The sequence below is a fragment of the Drosophila suzukii genome, chromosome 3 (assembly GCF_043229965.1).
Source record: "Drosophila suzukii chromosome 3, CBGP_Dsuzu_IsoJpt1.0, whole genome shotgun sequence".
Taxonomy (NCBI): domain Eukaryota; kingdom Metazoa; phylum Arthropoda; class Insecta; order Diptera; family Drosophilidae; genus Drosophila; species Drosophila suzukii.
The window spans coordinates 73,734,581-73,751,183 of record NC_092082.1 but is presented as its reverse complement, the minus strand read 5'-3'; the positions used below and the strand labels follow the sequence as shown (position 1 = coordinate 73,751,183).

The 16,603-nt window shown below is 41.1% G+C and overlaps 6 protein-coding genes across 7 annotated transcripts; 4 read left to right on the top strand and 2 right to left on the bottom strand.

The window, feature by feature from the left end:
• Positions 1-125: 125 nt before the first annotated feature.
• On the bottom strand, positions 126-4,186 carry LOC108014395 (aminopeptidase N). The gene is made up of 5 exons (XM_036817286.3): positions 3,608-4,186; positions 3,011-3,166; positions 2,176-2,889; positions 488-1,715; positions 126-424 (listed from the first exon to the last, which is right to left on the bottom strand). Exons 1-5 carry the CDS (start codon positions 4,147-4,149, stop codon positions 188-190), a joined length of 2,877 nt encoding a protein of 958 aa, XP_036673181.3. The 5' UTR covers positions 4,150-4,186; the 3' UTR covers positions 126-187.
• Positions 4,187-5,198: 1,012 nt separating this feature from the next.
• LOC108005716 (aminopeptidase N) lies at positions 5,199-9,863 on the bottom strand. Its single transcript, XM_065865203.2, has 6 exons — positions 9,280-9,863; positions 8,112-8,270; positions 7,581-8,055; positions 7,276-7,514; positions 5,958-7,200; positions 5,199-5,581 (listed from the first exon to the last, which is right to left on the bottom strand). The coding sequence occupies exons 1-6, from the start codon at positions 9,783-9,785 to the stop codon at positions 5,270-5,272; spliced, it is 2,934 nt and encodes a 977-aa protein (XP_065721275.2). The 5' UTR covers positions 9,786-9,863; the 3' UTR covers positions 5,199-5,269.
• Positions 9,864-10,847: 984 nt separating this feature from the next.
• Positions 10,848-11,697, top strand: LOC136116991 (uncharacterized). 2 transcript variants are annotated; one of them, XM_065865205.2, is made up of 3 exons: positions 10,848-11,003; positions 11,068-11,233; positions 11,378-11,697. In XM_065865205.2, the coding sequence occupies exons 1-3, from the start codon at positions 10,872-10,874 to the stop codon at positions 11,401-11,403; spliced, it is 324 nt and encodes a 107-aa protein (XP_065721277.1). In that variant the 5' UTR covers positions 10,848-10,871; the 3' UTR covers positions 11,404-11,697. The 2 variants fall into 2 exon arrangements, with proteins under 2 accessions (XP_065721277.1, XP_065721276.1); XM_065865204.2 differs by having other exon boundaries at positions 10,850-11,003; positions 11,068-11,316.
• Positions 11,698-13,028: 1,331 nt separating this feature from the next.
• On the top strand, positions 13,029-13,468 carry LOC108005717 (uncharacterized). The gene is made up of 2 exons (XM_017069043.3): positions 13,029-13,202; positions 13,263-13,468. Exons 1-2 carry the CDS (start codon positions 13,029-13,031, stop codon positions 13,374-13,376), a joined length of 288 nt encoding a protein of 95 aa, XP_016924532.2. The 3' UTR covers positions 13,377-13,468.
• A 333-nt stretch (positions 13,469-13,801) lies between these two features.
• Positions 13,802-14,152, top strand: LOC108014394 (uncharacterized). Its single transcript, XM_017080500.4, has 2 exons — positions 13,802-13,961; positions 14,020-14,152. The coding sequence occupies exons 1-2, from the start codon at positions 13,827-13,829 to the stop codon at positions 14,080-14,082; spliced, it is 198 nt and encodes a 65-aa protein (XP_016935989.3). The 5' UTR covers positions 13,802-13,826; the 3' UTR covers positions 14,083-14,152.
• A 224-nt stretch (positions 14,153-14,376) lies between these two features.
• LOC136117005 (omega-conotoxin-like protein 1) lies at positions 14,377-14,830 on the top strand. The gene is made up of 2 exons (XM_065865304.2): positions 14,377-14,494; positions 14,547-14,830. The coding sequence occupies exons 1-2, from the start codon at positions 14,417-14,419 to the stop codon at positions 14,643-14,645; spliced, it is 177 nt and encodes a 58-aa protein (XP_065721376.2). The 5' UTR covers positions 14,377-14,416; the 3' UTR covers positions 14,646-14,830.
• Positions 14,831-16,603: the final 1,773 nt, after the last annotated feature.

The following is a 16,603-nucleotide window of genomic DNA, read 5'->3' as shown; positions in this document are numbered from 1 at the left end:
AACCGACCAATTCACAATCCTATCCACGGAACTTTGAACCTCACCGACCAGGGGAATTCATCAAACCATAAATGTACCATCTTTATCAATTCTATATTCCGTTCTGTTAATCAGAGCACACAATCTTTAATGTTGACTCATGTTACTTTACTGTGTTTATGATTAATACTTGACCACATGACTTAGCCTAAAAGAGCCTGTAGAGCAGCAGGGCCATCGCACTGACCAGGATCGTGGAGATGGAAGAGGTCACAGTGGGACCACTGTTCTCGGAGAAGGTGTCGGCGATCCAGTTGAGCAAGGGATCGCGGTTGACATCCAACCAAGCGAAGTTGGCAGTAATCCGGGAGTCAATAGTGCTGCTCAGATCATCGTTGAGATATTGGGGTCCACTCGCCTTCACAACGTCCACCAAAGCGTTGAGCTGTAAAGAAATTGATAAGTGGATGAGTCTCTGGGAAATACCTATAATTCTTTAAGAACCTACCCTTGTCTTCTGCTTCTCGCTGACCACATAGGTGGCAATGCCACGCAGGGCGGTATCAAGGGGTTTGGAAGTCTCCGACAGCTTGGCATATGCCTCCCAGTTGGACTCCAGGAACTCCAAGCTGGCGGTCAGACCAGTCTCGCTACGGTAATAGGCGTAGTAGAGGAGTGAAGTGCGCTCCGAGTAGCTCAGGCTATTGGTGGTGTCCAGGGATAGCCTCAGGAAGTCAAGCAGCTGGCTCGTTTGTCCCGAGCAGCCCAACGAGGAGATGTGCAAAAGGCGATCGGTGGCATCGGTGGAGGCCAAAAGATCCGACTGGACTCTACTGTAGATGGCATTGGTGGTGGATCGCAGACCGGCGCAGTAGGCCTGGGTCTTTAAATTGGCCTCGATGGCAGTGCCGTTGTTAAAGTACTCGGACAGCTTCTGGGCTGACTGGTTGTAGCAATCACTGGTTCCCACCTGGCAGGCCAGGCTGATCAGGACGTTACGCAGATAGTTGTTCAGGTAATGCTCGCCGGGAATCTCGTTCACTCCGATCTTATTGAATATGGGATCGATCAGTTGCTTCACGAATCTCTGGAAGTTGTAGTAGGAATCATCGCCCCTCAAGTAACGATCGTAAACGTTGAGGATAGTGTTGGCAGTGGACCACGGGGCATACTGCTCCTCATTTTCCAGATAACTGAGCAGGTTCAACAGGATGCTGTGGCTCAGGCGATCAGTGTTCACAAAGATGTACGTATCGTACAGCAGTTGAGCCCTATTCCTCGGGTGGATCTTCCAGGGCTGGGACTTCAAAACGGCAGCAATAAGTGCATAGTTCTGGGCATCGTATATGGTACGATAGTAGCCGGAGTTTTGAACGTTCACGACGACCCAGTCATCGCTGGAAATCTGAACATCCGAGAACACGGTCTCCGTCACATTCAGCAAATAATGAGTGGCACTCGTGTTACGGTAGTTGGGATTGGAGGCAGTGGCAAAGTTCAGGGGCACGTACCAGGTAGCCACATTCGAATCATCCTTGTTCGCCACGTAGCGTTTCTGCGTGATCGTGAAAGTACCAGTCTGGTAATTTCTGGTCACGGTGAGCAGGGGATAACCGGCCTGGTGGGACCAGCTGCTGAAGATGTTGTCCACAGAGGTGGGCAGCGTGAGGCCCAACTCATTCGCAGACTCCTGGAAGGAGGCAAACAGGTCCCACTCGTCGCAGGAAGTGAATTTACTAAAAGAAAGGGAAAATAATTTGAAATCGAAATTATACTGCATACCATTAAGAATGTGTATGTATGTGTTCATTTATATGATCTTTAAAGGCTCTTTTTGGATAATATAAACATAATTTTATAATCAAGGCAGTCTGAATTTGTTTTTACCAAAGTATGATGAATATGAATTTAAAGTATTCCCATTGATTTTGAAATGATTTCTTGAAATATGTCTAAAAAAGTATGCTACGTAAATCTAATAAATTCAAAGAATACTTTTAGGAACTATTTCTGAAGTGACAGTTAAAGAGAGAGTTCGCTATCTGTCAAATGGGCTAACGACAAGATAACCCTGATCTATCTAATACATCAATTTGGGTTTTAAGTAAATGGGTCTCGAAAACGATGTAATTTTTTCAACTTGGGGGTTCCTTTAAAATAAGTAACTTCTATTTTTAAGTAATGCTTAGTACTCACTTCTTGGACAGGTACTTGTTCAATCCATTGCGGAAAACCTTATCCGACCAGGCGTTCTTGAACATGTAAAGAACACTGGCGGGCTTGGCGTACGAGAAGGTGTTGTACCGGTTGGAGATCTCGTTGGGGGTCTGGACGTAGTGCGTCATGGGCACGGCCGAGGCCAAGGCATCGTTTAGCAGGGCGCTGTTGTAGTCGTTCACGTGGTAGATCTGGTAGGTGTTCCACTCGGGGAAGGCAATGTCGTTCGATTCGTACGAGAAGAGGGTTGCGAAGCCTTCCTTGAGCCACAGGTAGGTCCACCATTTCACGGACACCAGATCGCCGAACCACATGTGCGCGTACTCGTGTCCAATAATGTTGGCAATGTTCGTCTTCAGGTTGATCGTCGAGTTCTCCTTGTTCCACCACATGTACTGCTCCCGGTAAGTGGCCAGTCCCCAGTTCTCCATGGCTCCGGCCGAGAAGTCCGGAATGCCAGCCTGATCCAGCTTGGGCAGGGCAAAGGGAACTCCGAAGTAACCAGCCAGGCTGGACTCCACTACCAATCCAGACCAGAGGGCCCACTCCTGCTGATCCTGCTTTCCTTTGCGGGAGAAGACTCGTTGGCGCAGGCCATTGAGTTCTCCGGTGGTGGACTCAAAGTCGGACACGATGAAGGCCACCAGGTAGGTGGACATCTTGGGGGTCGTCTGGAAGACGGTGACTCCAGAACTAAAAGGGGAGGGAAATAAAGTTACCTTATAAAACTGATTGAAACATGTGGTGAAAAGTGTCAACACTGCGTATGATTAATTTGTGATACTGGATCATCTTAAACTATTATAATACCAACCTGCTAGTAGTTTCATTCACGGGCATGTTGCTGATGGCAGTGTAGGAAGGATCGTGGTGGATGGTGATGGTAAAGTTGGCTCTGCGGGCAGGCTCATCATAACAGGGAAAGCCGTGACGGGCATTGGTGCTCTCAAACTGCGTGGTGGCCAGGAAACTAGGAGAAGAATTTAATACTCATTATTTGCCAATCAAAACGATTATCACACTTTATGAGCTTGTCACATGTCACCGCACTAATATGTAATTATTAAGATAAGCTAGATTGTGTGTTTTTGATACGAAATCAGGCAAACAGAAAAAAACCCAATCAAGTTTAGTACAATCGTTATTAACAATTCGATAAGCACTTGAACCTTGGGTTCAAGGATTCTTAATCCATTAGAAGGTAAAACAAGTACAACTAGTTAGGAGATTAAAAAGATTTAAGATTAAGAGCTTGTTTGATATGCTTTATGCAAGGTTTGATTGTATCACTGGACAACTGATTTATACTTTTTCAAAAAGATATAGCATGTGAAAAAAGTTGTTTTAATTCAAAAGAGGTCCTGTTTATCACCCTTACTTTCTAGTCACCAAAACATAAGGTTCCACTTACTGCTGCTGGCCATCGTCATCCGTATAGCTGGAGATATAGAAACCGCCCATATCGGATCGGTGGGTGCCGTTATACTTGATGGTTAGGGTCCAGTTGGTGTTCTCTACGAAGCTCACGCCAGTAGCATTGAGGATTAGGAATTCCCGCTGCAGTTCGGTGTACACAGTAAGTGGAATCGCAGTGGGCGATACCTCATCCCGGCTGATGATCGAGGCCTCGAAATGCGACGTCTGGCGGTAGTGTAGCTTTATATCCGTGGAATTCTCCAGCACTTTCAGATCGATGCTAACGGATCCATTGAACTGGGTGTTGCCAGTGTGGACATTTGTCCAGAGTTCCACATTATAGGATTCCGGTTCCGTGTTGTTCGGCAGTCGGTAGTTGCCCTCACTATTGTCATCTATGCGGGGAGTGGCAAAGAGTGCAGATCCCTTGGTCTCCAGCTGACCATCGTCGAAGGATTGTGGCAGGATAAGGCGCGCCTGCAGGCTGCCCACTGCCAGCAGCAGAAGGACACAGGAATTCAGGAGCCAACGTGCCATGTTGGATGCTCCAGAAAAGGCACTTGGTTATTGAGGGGCCGCCGCTTGGCCACGGCTTATTTATGGACTAGGCCTTATCTAATCCTCAGCGACGAGCGCCATAAAGATTGTTGCGCAATACTCGAGAAAACCGGCAAAGTCCCTGTTATTGGCCAAGAGTGCACTGGGCCAAGCCAATCGTGGGGGATAATTAAGCAGTAAAGCGGTCAGATATCGGCTAGTCTCCTGCTCTTAAAGGTTCTCAAGTCGGTCCTCAAATACTGCAAAAAGTACCCAATCTTTAAGTACCCTTTCTAATCATTATTAAAATGATTCAGTAGCCTGATGCTTATCATATTAAGCAGGATAACAGCAGTACTTTATTCGTAATCAAATTAGTGTTCTTATTATTTGGCAAATAAACAATTACGTAGTAAACTTCTAAATTATTGCCTCGTCTGGGACGTGTAGGAGTTTTAAGGTACCGAAAAAGTGCAAGTCGTTATGGCTGTATAATCAAAACAGTTATAAATACTCGGAAATATTGATTAAAAATGCCAATTAAATTGACGAGTCATTGAATGTTTAGTAATTACCTAAAGTTGTTTATATGTCAGGACTTTAGGAACTAACTTTTATATTTTAGTTCTAAGGAATTAAGCTGATACAATAAAAATCTTTATAAATGCCATTTTATACAATTTTCTCATTGCAGATATACAGGATTTAAGCTGAAAATAATAAAATCTTTATAAATACAGTTATTAACTTAGGTTTTATAACTTTTCTATATGCAATTATAGTTTTTAACCAGTTTTTACATTTTAAAAACTATTTAGTTTTTAAAAGCAATGCACTGATTAATATACCGGTCTATGGGCCATAAATGGGTATCAAAGGTATTTTATAATTCATTAAAAAAATGGGAAAATACTCTTTATTAAAGTTTGACGTATAAAATAGGAGCGTGTTTTCCCCGCTTATCAATTCCCCATAGAACTGAATCGCTTATCGGTTATTCGAATAGTGGTGAAAAGCTCTTCGCTGTTAATTGATTTGACTCGTGTGTGTTGTTGTATAGAAATTAATTTATTTGTAAATAAGCTTGTACTTATGTAGTCCCTAGTAGAAACAAGAGTGATCACCTATACATATCAACTATTTGTAACGCACTTCGCAACACCCTAGTTGCCTCCTTGAGGATTCCCTCGTTCCGACTGGAACCATTGGACGCACTGAGGGATGCGGCCAGGAGGGCATCACTTCTACTGGTCGACTGTGGGATCTCGCCAAGCAGCCAGTTGTGGATCTGCTGCTCGAACTTGTCCTGGAAGCTTTCGCTCATCTTCACCTTTTTGCCCACCAGCGGCGAGTCGGACTCGATCAGCTTTTGGTCCGGATTAAGGCCCTCCAACTTCATGTAGTTCGCAATGTTCTGACGTAGTCTTACAAACTGAAAGATAATTAAATATTAACAAGATAGTTAAGAGGATTTCTACAAATATTCGTTTCAGAATGGAAAAATAAATATTTATAAAAGAGGGAGTGGTAGGTGGCGGCCCAGCCTACAACAAAGAAATATTTTTTTATTAAACAAAGTATTTATTTAATTGGGGAGGGGAGTGTAGTTTGTGAGGTCCGTAGCGGCCCAGCCTTCACTCTTATTAAACAAATATTTTCTATACCTATATGGTCTACCACAAATTTAAATAAATATTTTTTAACAAATTATAAATGGTCTTTAAAAAGTTTTTCAATTTGATTTTCTTATTTAATACTAATGTCTCTTAAGAGCTTTCTAATAAGTAAATAATTTATGTTCTACTCACTTGCGATCTCTGATGTCTGGGTACAAATCCAGCGAGCTGTTTAAAGTGTTCCAAAAAGTTCGGCGAGAGGCAGAACACCTTGTAGTTGCGCTCAATGTACTGCCAGATAACCGGTCGGGAGGCCAGATTGGATTTGTAGATGTATAGAAGATACATCATATTATCGGGTTCGGTAAGAATTAAGTGCGTAGAGTTCTCGCCCAGCAGGACTTCCAGGTAGTACAACAGGTGGCGATGACTCTGAGTGCAACGGAGTCCATATATCAAGTCATCGTAGTACACCGATTCCCGATCCGCCTCCTGTAGCATATCTATCACTCGGTGGAAGTCCCGATCGCTCAGGTAACGCGCTCCCATACACAAAAGAGTATCTGCCGTGGCATAGAACTCTGATTCCGTTGAGAAATTGTTTTTATTGATGATATACTCCTTGGCCACGCCGCGTGTGTACTCCAGGCATTCCGGGAGATCCGCTGTGCAGGCCATTTGTAGTATCCCTAAACTCGTATCCAGAGATATATTGACAGTATGCTCCACGTAAATACGTCTGAAGATGGGACTGACCAGGCGGCGTACGAACTCGTTGAAAAGGTTCTGTGAGGATGTTCCAAATAAGTTCCTCGTCAAGCACTCGATGGAATCTCCCACTTCGCTCCAGATCATCGGGTCCTCCTCAAACTCAAGGTACTTAAGCATTTCGAACACCAATTCCACTTGCTCTACTTCGTTATGTTCGATCAGGGGCTTGAGATCCCGGAAGATACTGGCTCGATTTAGCCGATGGATGACCGAATGATTGGTCTGCAGCTGCCTGGCGATGGCCATTAGATTATCATTATCGTAGTGGACGAGATAGAAGCCCGTGGCCTGTTTGTTCACTATAATCCAATCCTTGCCGCTCAGCTGGATATCCAGATATTCCAATCCTATGGAATACTGCGACTGGGGCGGCATGAATATATCCGCTTGAGTGTCCTCGAAAGAGGGCGACTGTGAGGTTGCGAAATTCAGAGGTATCCACCAGAGCTCGTCTTTCGAGTGAACCGATCGCTGGGTGAAGGTGATGGAGTTGTTCTCGTAATTCCGGGTGACCATCACAATGGGCAGCCACTCGCTGTGCGTCCAGGAGAGCATGATATCCCTTATCCTAGTAGCCCAATTCTTGTGGGAAAGGTACTCATCTTCCAGAACTTCCGCTTGCAGGGCATCGAAGAGGTTCAGCTCGTTGGCCACGCTATAATGACTGGGCGAAAGAGCAAAGGACCTTGACCCATGAATTCCAATTGACCAGTTCGCGGAGCTAGTCTCTATAACTTACTATTTCTCCAGAAAGTGGCTGATGCCCCGCACGAAGAGCTTTTGACGGAAGGCGTTGTGGAACATCTTTATCACGCAGGCAGCACGTTTATAAGAAATTATGTCGAATACCGCCATGATATCCTTGTCACCCTCCACGTAATGCGACATCGGGCGAACATCAAAGAAGCTATTATAGCTGTAGGCACTATCCGCCTCAAAGGCTATAAAGGCATCCATTACTTTGCCATCGGGATAGAGCTATGGGAAAAAGATGAAATATATAAGAGTAATGTTTCTGATGCTTGAGAAGTAATAATAACCCACCAAATCAGTGATCACATAGCTGAAATAGGTAGCAAATCCCTCGTTCATCCACGTGTAGGTCCACCACTCCGGCGAAACCAAGTTACCGAACCACTGGTGAGCAATCTCATGGTTCTGGGTAACCTTGTCCCACAAGGGAAAGCGTGCATCCGGGCCTCCAATGTGCAGCAAATTGAGGTCCTTGTAGGTGATTAGGCCCCAGTTCTCCATGGCTGCTCCGTAGTTCTTCTTCAGCGCCACGTGATCTAATTTTGGCAGGGGATAGGAGACCCCGAAATAATCCTCAAATGCCGCCACCGTTCTCACCGCATTCTTTATGGCACTTTGACCCTTTTCCTTGTACATTGCCGGAGAGTAGACACTCTGGGTGACCCCTCGATAAGTCTCGGATATGCTCTCGAAATTGGAGATGACAAAGGCCACAAGGTAGGTGGAAACAGGTGGGGTGGTTTGAAAGAAGGTGGTTTTTAATTCGCTGTAATCAAACTAAGAGTAAGTAAGGCTTTTTTGATGTGTACCTTATAAACTTACCCATGGGAGAGTATTTCTTTTACAGGCATATTGGATATGGCCGAATGGCTGCTGCCATGAGTTATAATTATGCTAACGTTTGCTTTGAATCCCGGCTCATCGTAACAGGGAAAGATAAGACGTGCATATGTGGGCTCCGATTGCGTTGCGGCAATGTATCTGTAAGATGTAAGTATTGGAATCAATAGGTATTACTATTAAATAAATCTTCTTTAAATATTACAACTTGTTGCCCAGTGTAATTGCCGCCTGCTGCCTGGCTACGAATTTTTATTAAAAAAAATCATTACACTTCAAAAATTCCGCGTCCCATTTTCAGATCAACGAACGCTAAACAAAAAACCAGTCACAGCCTGCGGCTGCCGGAATGATCAATCACTTGGAGAACCTGCTCTCAATTCCAGGGAACAATCGCGTCTCGTTATTCCCAACCGAAGAGCATGGGTCATGCGAATATGTTGCCCAATCGTAATCAAAACAAATCGGCGTACTAAGCGTAATACAAATACTACTGTTTTTTGTTGTCGTTTCACTATCTGCCGGGAACTGATAAGGTGCGACTCCTAATTGCTGACACAGTCATTCCCCTTTATAAAGAATCCCCCCATTCAGCGTTCTCAATGTTTACATCGTCACCCTGGTGACGCGACGGGATCAACCGATTCCGCCATATGCGATGAGCATATACCATATATGTTTGTGTATATATACTTTATAAGGCAGATAGCGATAAAGTCCGCGAGAACCGTCTACGCCAGCAAAAGTAATTAAAAGGCAATGCCAAACAAATGGAAATAATAACAAAGTAAAAGTGAGAGCGTAGGCAAAGTGAAGTGACCAAAACAAAGTGCACACCGAATCTATCTCCGGGTTATGTAAGAGGAGCTTACTTATAATCTGGATGAGCGCGTGCCTGCTGATGGTATTTTACTAAGTCAAATAAACTATATTTTATGGATATAATAGCCAACCTATTCTAGAGGCTATCATGGTTTATGATAAGAAGTAGCCGCTTTGTCATAAAAATGAAAGATAGCCAACATAAAAAAGGGATCGTAAAGGTAAGCCAATGAATCTTTTCTAAATTTAAACTACTTCACAAATAGCTAGAGCTTTTTGGGTTTTTACACTTATGAGACACTGTTGCTACGAAAGATAAACTACTCACGAGGTGCGGTTGCTCTTCTCATCCGTATAATCCATGTAGTAAAGACCCGCGGGACGCAGAGTCATAGTGGCCGTGTAGAGGATCTCCAGGCGGTATTGCTGGCCCTCCTCGAAGACCAGGTGATCCTCATTCTCCCTCGGATGGATGATGAGGTAAGCTGCCGCTGGATAAAGCGTGTGAGTTAAGTCGTCCACGATCTGGGAGCCCCCGTCCGTCAACCGGTGGACAGTGATCTGAATATCGGACAGGTTCTTGGCGTGCATCACTATCTCGTTCGTCGAGCGCCGGATGGCTACGTCAATGGTGGCATTTCCGCTGAAGAGCAGTGTGCCCTTGTGAATATCGCTGGATATGTGCAGTTGGTAGAACAACGGATAGGTTTCATTGGGCAGGCGCAGGGATCGCTCTCGCTGGTATTCCGTCGCCAGGGATCCGTGGACCACCAGGGCCAGGGTCACCAGTAAAGCACCCGAAACCGATGCCACTCCAGACAGCGGCGTGATCATGGTGATACGAAAAACGCGAACCGGATCGAATCAACTGTATCTGTTCGCGCCCTGGCAACCGCAACTCAACTGAGCGGCGCCAACGAGCACCCCGGTGGTTATAGCTAAAGCCCCTCCAGTCCCGATAAGATAAGCCGGACGGCTGATCGATGGGTACTCGTATAAGAGAATACACACGTTCTCGTAAGAGGTGCAAACAACTCGATTCGGTTGGAGTGAGTCGGGCACTCGAGGGAGCGGCATTGAGCAGGTCACGGTGCGGTCCTTGGCACACTAACAACACACACCCCGATGCGGGCTTTCCACCGAAACTCACTCTTTTTGTCAGGTGGTTGTGGACATCCCTAGGGGTATACCCGTACTTCTTTCAAACTATTGTCTTTGGAAAGACAAACATAATCAACCCTTATGTGTAATGAGTGCTTGATCAATAACCTGTTTGTTGTAGACCCGCAATATCTAATTATATTTATTATTTTCTGTTTTATTTATACTATGGCTTTGTGATAATTACAAATTGCCTACTATCGATTTTTCTAGCTATTAGGCCTTAAGCTAGGTTAAGGTATTATCTACATTATATCTAAAAATATTTTTTTCCTTACCATTACAAAATTTTGAGTATTTAGTATAAGACTAAAATGAAAGATATATTTCTACTGTAACTATCAGATTTTTTTTAAGCAATTTAACCATTTTTTTATTTTAAATATTAAAGAACACCCAAAATTTCTATTGAAAAGTAGTTATACCTATTAGAAAATCTTAAAAATCATTGATTTAGACAAACTTTGAAATCTTTAAGATCATGCCAGGATTTTGCAGCCCCTAATACCCCTAATGTATTGAAACACTCTGCACCTCTCTTAATAAATAATGATTTATAATTTTACCTTCGTGCTTACGCATATTTCCCAACTTTAATTAGTTTAGACTCATACCAAATAAATAGGAATTGAAGTGAATAAAGCCAATTAGACGGTATCTGGTAGTCAGAATGCGCTGTTCTATTAGTCACTGTTTTCGCTGTCTCTTCGCTTCGTTCGCAAAACCGAGATCGTTTATAAGTTGCGATCCAAAAGCCGAATGCCTCAGTTGAAGCTTAACTTTGCCAGCGAGAAGATGTCGATTCTCATGATCGCCCATTTGGCCCTTATATTGTGTGTCCTGGGCTATGTTTCTACATATCAGCAAAATTGTCAACCAGATGGAGGATATGTAAGTTTGTAATATAAATAATTGTCTTACGTATTTTATAATTATAATAATATTTAACTAACAGTGTCAGATGCATACGGATTGCTGCTCGAGAACTTGCAAGACCTACAATCTAGTTTGTGCCCCTAGGGTTGACGCTTTCGATCCAATTAAATATACCAAGATGAATATTTTCGATGTGATGCCAGTTAAACCACGTAAAGATGAGGTGCAAATTTATGGTCTTCCTGGTGAGTCAGAACCATCGGATGATATGTTTTCTTTTGGGCCAAACACAAAATCAGCCGCAGAATGCCGGCAAATAGGTGAACCTGTAAGATGACTTTCTTATCAGCTTGACCAGCTTTCACTCTCGATTCCTACGTATTTTCCAGTGCTCCCGGGCCGAAGAATGCTGTAATATGCGATGTCACACTTATTTGCATAGGTGTGTCACCTGAAATATATTCAGACAATGAGGAAAGATGACAGCCAGCTATTACCAAAATAATCCATATTCAGGAAGGGTGCAGCCTTTTATATATTAAGTAAAACAAATTCAATAAATATAAAACAACATTTTGTATTGTTCTGTTAATAATGTTATTCAAAGACTTTATTCATTTATCTAAGCCTAATAAAAATATAAATATAAAATAAATAAGCAACGTAGAAATTTATAATAAAATGATAAATGAAATGAAAATATTTTAAATGTTGGGAAAAAACCTGCATTGTCGCTGTAAGCTTTTAAAATGATAACGCAAAGGTTGAATACTATATGGGGTTGAATTTGTGGTGATGGAAAAAATACCCAACATTTAAATGAACTGATAATTTCATTTACTTCTTTACATTATCGAATGTATTAAAGCTGGGTTTTCCGGAAAGGAAAACTTTAGAGAGCTTTTTGCCAGTTGATTTTGAATACTGTAAAGGGCTCGAACTCATATAGTTCGTGTGTTTTAAGTCTCCAATGATTAATTTTAAGTATTTTATTTTTGTTCAAGAAATATTTGTATGAAGAAATATTTGTATTTGTACCTGTTGTACAGCAATAAGAATGGGAGGCACTCAAAAATGACCTTAACCTACTGAATTCAATAACAAATTATATCGACTTGAAACACATTGTGATACTCATATCTCCTTCTATATCTATGTCTGGTCTCGTTTTTGATGCGTTGACATTAAATATTGACAGGGCAATTCCCAATTATCTCGAGCGTCTTGACACAAATGTAACCCGACTTCTTGACTTGGGCAAACAGAGGAGCCTGTCCAACAAGAACAGTTGCAATTAATTATTGCCGCAGGGTCAGTTGGCCAATAATGGTGGAGTTTAAAAGCCATGATTTGGCCCACTTTGATATTTAGTTCACTTTGTGTTAGAAACCGATTTGAAGTCATAATGCTGGTCGTTTTATTAGTCCTTCTAGTGCTGGCTGTAAGGAAAAGGGAAAATAAAAGTGTCCTGTTCCATTTAGCAATAGACATAATTTGAAAAAAACAATTTTGTTACATTAAAAACGAACAAAATTAAAAAAAAATCTTAGAAATATTATTTGTTTAAAAAATCCCAAAAGTACCAGAGAAGAATGTAAAATTGGAATACTTGCTTAAATTAATTGGAAACCTTTTTATTTATTTAGTCCCAAATTCAAGCTCTGCCCGTTGACAAGGACACTTCAGTGAAGTCAAATTACCTCTGATTTCCAAGCCACCGATACAGCAGCAACTGAATCCTCTCAACCAGGATGAGGTTACCATGTTCACCAATATGTTCCTTAGCTTTTTCCGCGGAGTAGCCGACTATAGAAACATGGTTGCCGCGGAATCAGTCCAGATTGTTTGGCAGAGTCCCCCAGTTGTTGACTTCAGTCATCGGCTTTTCGCCACCTAGAAATATTGCTTTTGATCCGAAACTGTTTTTGCATAAACAAACTGTAATAACAATGTTGATAAAAGTAATCTGTTTTTCATTTTGGGAAAGAGTGGTATATAAGGATTCCGCTTATGGAAGAGCCATTAGTAAGAAATTCAACCATGAAGCTTAACGTAGCCATCATAATTGCTATCCGGATATTTTTGGGAATGGCCATCGCCTTACCAACTCTTCAGATTGATCCTAGACACATTCCCTACGGCGTAGATGAATTCCGGCCATTTCTTGTGAGAAATTCCACCGATGTGCTGCCTTTGTCAAAAAATCTCACGCAAGTAACTAATAGAAAATGGCTATCATCGTATTGTTATTTGGCTAATTGACTTTTTTACAAGATTCAACGACTTCGGTGGGCCGATAAATGTGTGCAGTTCAGGAATAAGTGTTCATTAGCAGAGCACTGTTGCAGTCTAAAATGCTTGAAACGAATTTATCGTTGCATTACCTAAATTATAACAAGTAGATATAACTAATAAGTACCTAAAAATATACGTAATTTACTTATTTTATTAGAAATATTTATTTAAATACATGTTTTGGAAATATATGAGGTTGCCATTTAAAAATCTAGGGTTTTTAAATCATTTGTCAAGAAGTGTGCATCACCATTCCGAAAGACGAGATTGTTTTTAAATATATATGATTTATCATTTTATTATTTATCCCTAAAAGTATTCTCCAATGCATCTATATTCGTACTTAAATTTATAAATAATTCCTTAAAAACTAAGAGAACAAAGCAGGTATTAAGCGACTTCTCTTTCTGTTTATTTATACACTCGTCTCTTAAAATAGGTAAATAATAAACCGTAGCAATATTAACTGAAGTTCCCGTCACACATTAACAGTTGTCTAAAAACCATGAATGTCAGTTGGATTTTAACATTTCCAAGGAGAAGATGTTTATCACCCGATTATTACATTTTTTCTGTATCCTGGGCTTTGTGGCTGCACTCCAGGATCTACAAAATTCTACTAGCACTGTCACTACGAGTACAACTACTGCCATGTATTGTCAGCTAAGTGGGGGCTATGTGAGTTTTGTATATAAAGCAATGAAAATACATACTTAAATGCTTATTTAAACCGCAGTGTCGAATGCATATGGATTGCTGCTCAAGAAGGTGTATGCAAGTGCCCGCAGAATGTCGTTAACTCGGCATATCTGTAAAATCAGTTCTGCAACAATTTAAAAGAATACATTTTTTAGTAAACGGATACAAACGGATATTATCATGCTTTAATTATGAATTAATTATTAATTTGTATATTTATAAAATATTATCTACACATATACAATTTAAACAAGTTGTTTATTTAAATTATTGCTTAAAAAACAAAATAAGAGCGTTGTTAAGATTTAATGAGGTTTTCATTTGCTTATTCATTCCCTCGTCTAAATATAAAAGGTTTGGGACACTACTTTCATGTGTTAGTTCCATATAAAAGGCAAAAGCCACAGTTGAACTTCAACTAAGTCAGCGTGAAAATGCTGATCGCCCAACTTGGACTTTTGTTGTGTATCCTGGGCTATGTGGCTGCAAAATGTCAGCAAAATGGAGATACTGTATGTTTTCAATAAAAAAATAAATGAAAATTAAAGATCATTTAAATAACAGTGTCAGATGCACACGGATTGCTGCTCAGGAATGTGCTTGACCTACCTGTCTCGATGTACAACTTGTCCAAACTGCAATTTGCCTTATCAAATAGGATAACCCCATCTAGTATGACTAATTATTCTGCGTGTCCATCTCCAAAACGTAATTTAAATGAAGAATTATTATTATAAAATTATTCAATTATTCAGCTGAATAATTTGAAATAACTTCTTTATAAACTACAACACAAAACATTCGACACTTGACTTTGAAACCACTGAATAGGGCTTTGAAATCACTTATAAAGGAGGGAGTGATTAAAATAAGTCCAGAATAAAATATATTGTTGCAAACTTTTCGACACCATTATTGTGATTTCATGATTTCTAAAAACCTGATAAAGTTGATCCACCGTAATAAAGTTGATCCCCAGGCAGTAACTTTTAGTCTGGCTATGAAAAAAGAAACTCTATAAATAAAAAGCTTTCAAAAGTTTTTTTAAGTTAAGCTATTTACTGGCTTGGGAAATAAAGTTAATGGAAATATGCATTGTTACATTTTCAATGCCTTATAAATCTGTAAACTAGTTTATTTACAGTGTTATTATCATCTGCTTATTCATACACTTGGCTGGCAATAAAATACCTATATATATTACTGTCAATATAAAAACTTCAGGCACCAGTTGAATTTTAGCTCTGAAATAGTGAAAATGTTTGTCGCCCGACTTGTTCTTTTGTTGTGTACTTGGTGAGCTAAAAGGGTTTTTAAATTAATTGCAATAAAATATAACTATTAAATACACTAAATTATTAAGTTCTTTCTTTAATAATCTTTAATCTTTGTTAAGTTTCGCAATAAAATATTTAATGTAGCATACTTTTACGCACCATAATAAATGGTTTGATGGTAATTAATTATTTTTATATACATGACAAACCCTAAGTTGTTCGTTTTTAAAGCTTGTTTAAGCCCCAGTGTGACATGTATAGGGATTACTGCTCCAGACATTGCCTGACCCACCTGTCTTGCTTTACCCCCAAGACTGGGGAACCGTGGTAATTACATGCAGTTCGCATTTGGCCATCATGGAACCTCAAGTTCCATCACCTCCACACATCCTGCCTGCTCATCCTCCTCAGCTGTTTAGTCAATCACTCGACTGGTAATAATAAAGCAAAGCCATATCAACCGACAGAGTGAAGTGAAGTGTTTGGCTGCTCACAATCAAGTTACATCTGCTAGTGTTTGTCAGCGTTTACCAGCAAACAATATTTCCGCCCACAAACAACAAGACATTCGAGTATTGAGCATTGAGCATTGAGCAGACAATGCGACAAAGCGCGACATCAATGTGAATTTTTCCACTCATAGACATTTGCATTGACACACGATGGGGAAATGGGGAAAATGGGCAGAGGGGAACCCCCGACCGACGTTTTTGTGCAAGTGTCTCCAAGTGATCCTTTCCCCTTTCAGTGGGCACAAAGCGCACACAATGAGTTTAGACAGCGATTGTTTGGCTTTCTTGGCGTGTGTGTTAGCCACATCCTTTGTTGTTGTCACGCCCCGACTTTCTCGGCATACGAGTGTTGCAGTTGGATCAACAATGGCCAAAAAGACCCATTAAAATATGGACGACTGGCACTGGAATTGTGTTTTTTTATGGCCGACCCCCCCAAAAGTATGCCACATAAAACTGCAGCATAGGTGACCCTTTTCACGCGTCTTTAAACGCCCATTAACCGCAATCTACCAGTTTTATGTGGTTGTAGCTTCCCCCCACCAAAAATTGATTATTTTTCCAAACTTATTGTCTTGTTTGTTGGCGCACGTGCCAAAGCCTCTGGGATTTACATGGAAATCGCATTCATAGTTGAGTGTTTTTGGCTGCATCGAATATTCCGGGTACAACAGGAATTTCTACTGATTTTTTTTGTTTTTTCATTTTGAAACTCTTTGTTCGATTTGTTTTGCCAACATGCGGTTATTATTTTGCACTTACTGGCTCTGCCGTCTGGGGTTTTCGTCTTCCCTACTTCCCCTTTGCAAAGGAAGACATCAAAAACTGCGGA

Coding starts and splice junctions, on each gene's coding strand:
- LOC108014395 (XM_036817286.3), bottom strand. CDS start 4,149: ATGGCACGTTGGCTCCTGAATTCCTGTGTCCTTCTGCTGCTGGCAGTG. Junction 1,716..2,175: donor AACAAGTACCTGTCCAAGAA/GTGAGTACTAAG, acceptor CCTTTCTTTTAG/TAAATTCACTTCCTGCGACG. Junction 425..487: donor GCGAGAAGCAGAAGACAAGG/GTAGGTTCTTAA, acceptor ATTTCTTTACAG/CTCAACGCTTTGGTGGACGT.
- LOC108014394 (XM_017080500.4), top strand. CDS start 13,827: ATGTTTATCACCCGATTATTACATTTTTTCTGTATCCTGGGCTTTGTG. Junction 13,962..14,019: donor GTCAGCTAAGTGGGGGCTAT/GTGAGTTTTGTA, acceptor TTTAAACCGCAG/TGTCGAATGCATATGGATTG.
- LOC108005717 (XM_017069043.3), top strand. CDS start 13,029: ATGAAGCTTAACGTAGCCATCATAATTGCTATCCGGATATTTTTGGGA. Junction 13,203..13,262: donor TGTCAAAAAATCTCACGCAA/GTAACTAATAGA, acceptor CTTTTTTACAAG/ATTCAACGACTTCGGTGGGC.
- LOC108005716 (XM_065865203.2), bottom strand. CDS start 9,785: ATGATCACGCCGCTGTCTGGAGTGGCATCGGTTTCGGGTGCTTTACTG. Junction 7,515..7,580: donor GCTATGTGATCACTGATTTG/GTGGGTTATTAT, acceptor TTTTTCCCATAG/CTCTATCCCGATGGCAAAGT. Junction 5,582..5,957: donor CCAGACATCAGAGATCGCAA/GTGAGTAGAACA, acceptor ATTATCTTTCAG/TTTGTAAGACTACGTCAGAA.
- LOC136117005 (XM_065865304.2), top strand. CDS start 14,417: ATGCTGATCGCCCAACTTGGACTTTTGTTGTGTATCCTGGGCTATGTG. Junction 14,495..14,546: donor GTCAGCAAAATGGAGATACT/GTATGTTTTCAA, acceptor TTTAAATAACAG/TGTCAGATGCACACGGATTG.
- LOC136116991 (XM_065865204.2), top strand. CDS start 10,872: ATGCCTCAGTTGAAGCTTAACTTTGCCAGCGAGAAGATGTCGATTCTC. Junction 11,004..11,067: donor GTCAACCAGATGGAGGATAT/GTAAGTTTGTAA, acceptor TTTAACTAACAG/TGTCAGATGCATACGGATTG. Junction 11,317..11,377: donor GCCGGCAAATAGGTGAACCT/GTAAGATGACTT, acceptor CGTATTTTCCAG/TGCTCCCGGGCCGAAGAATG.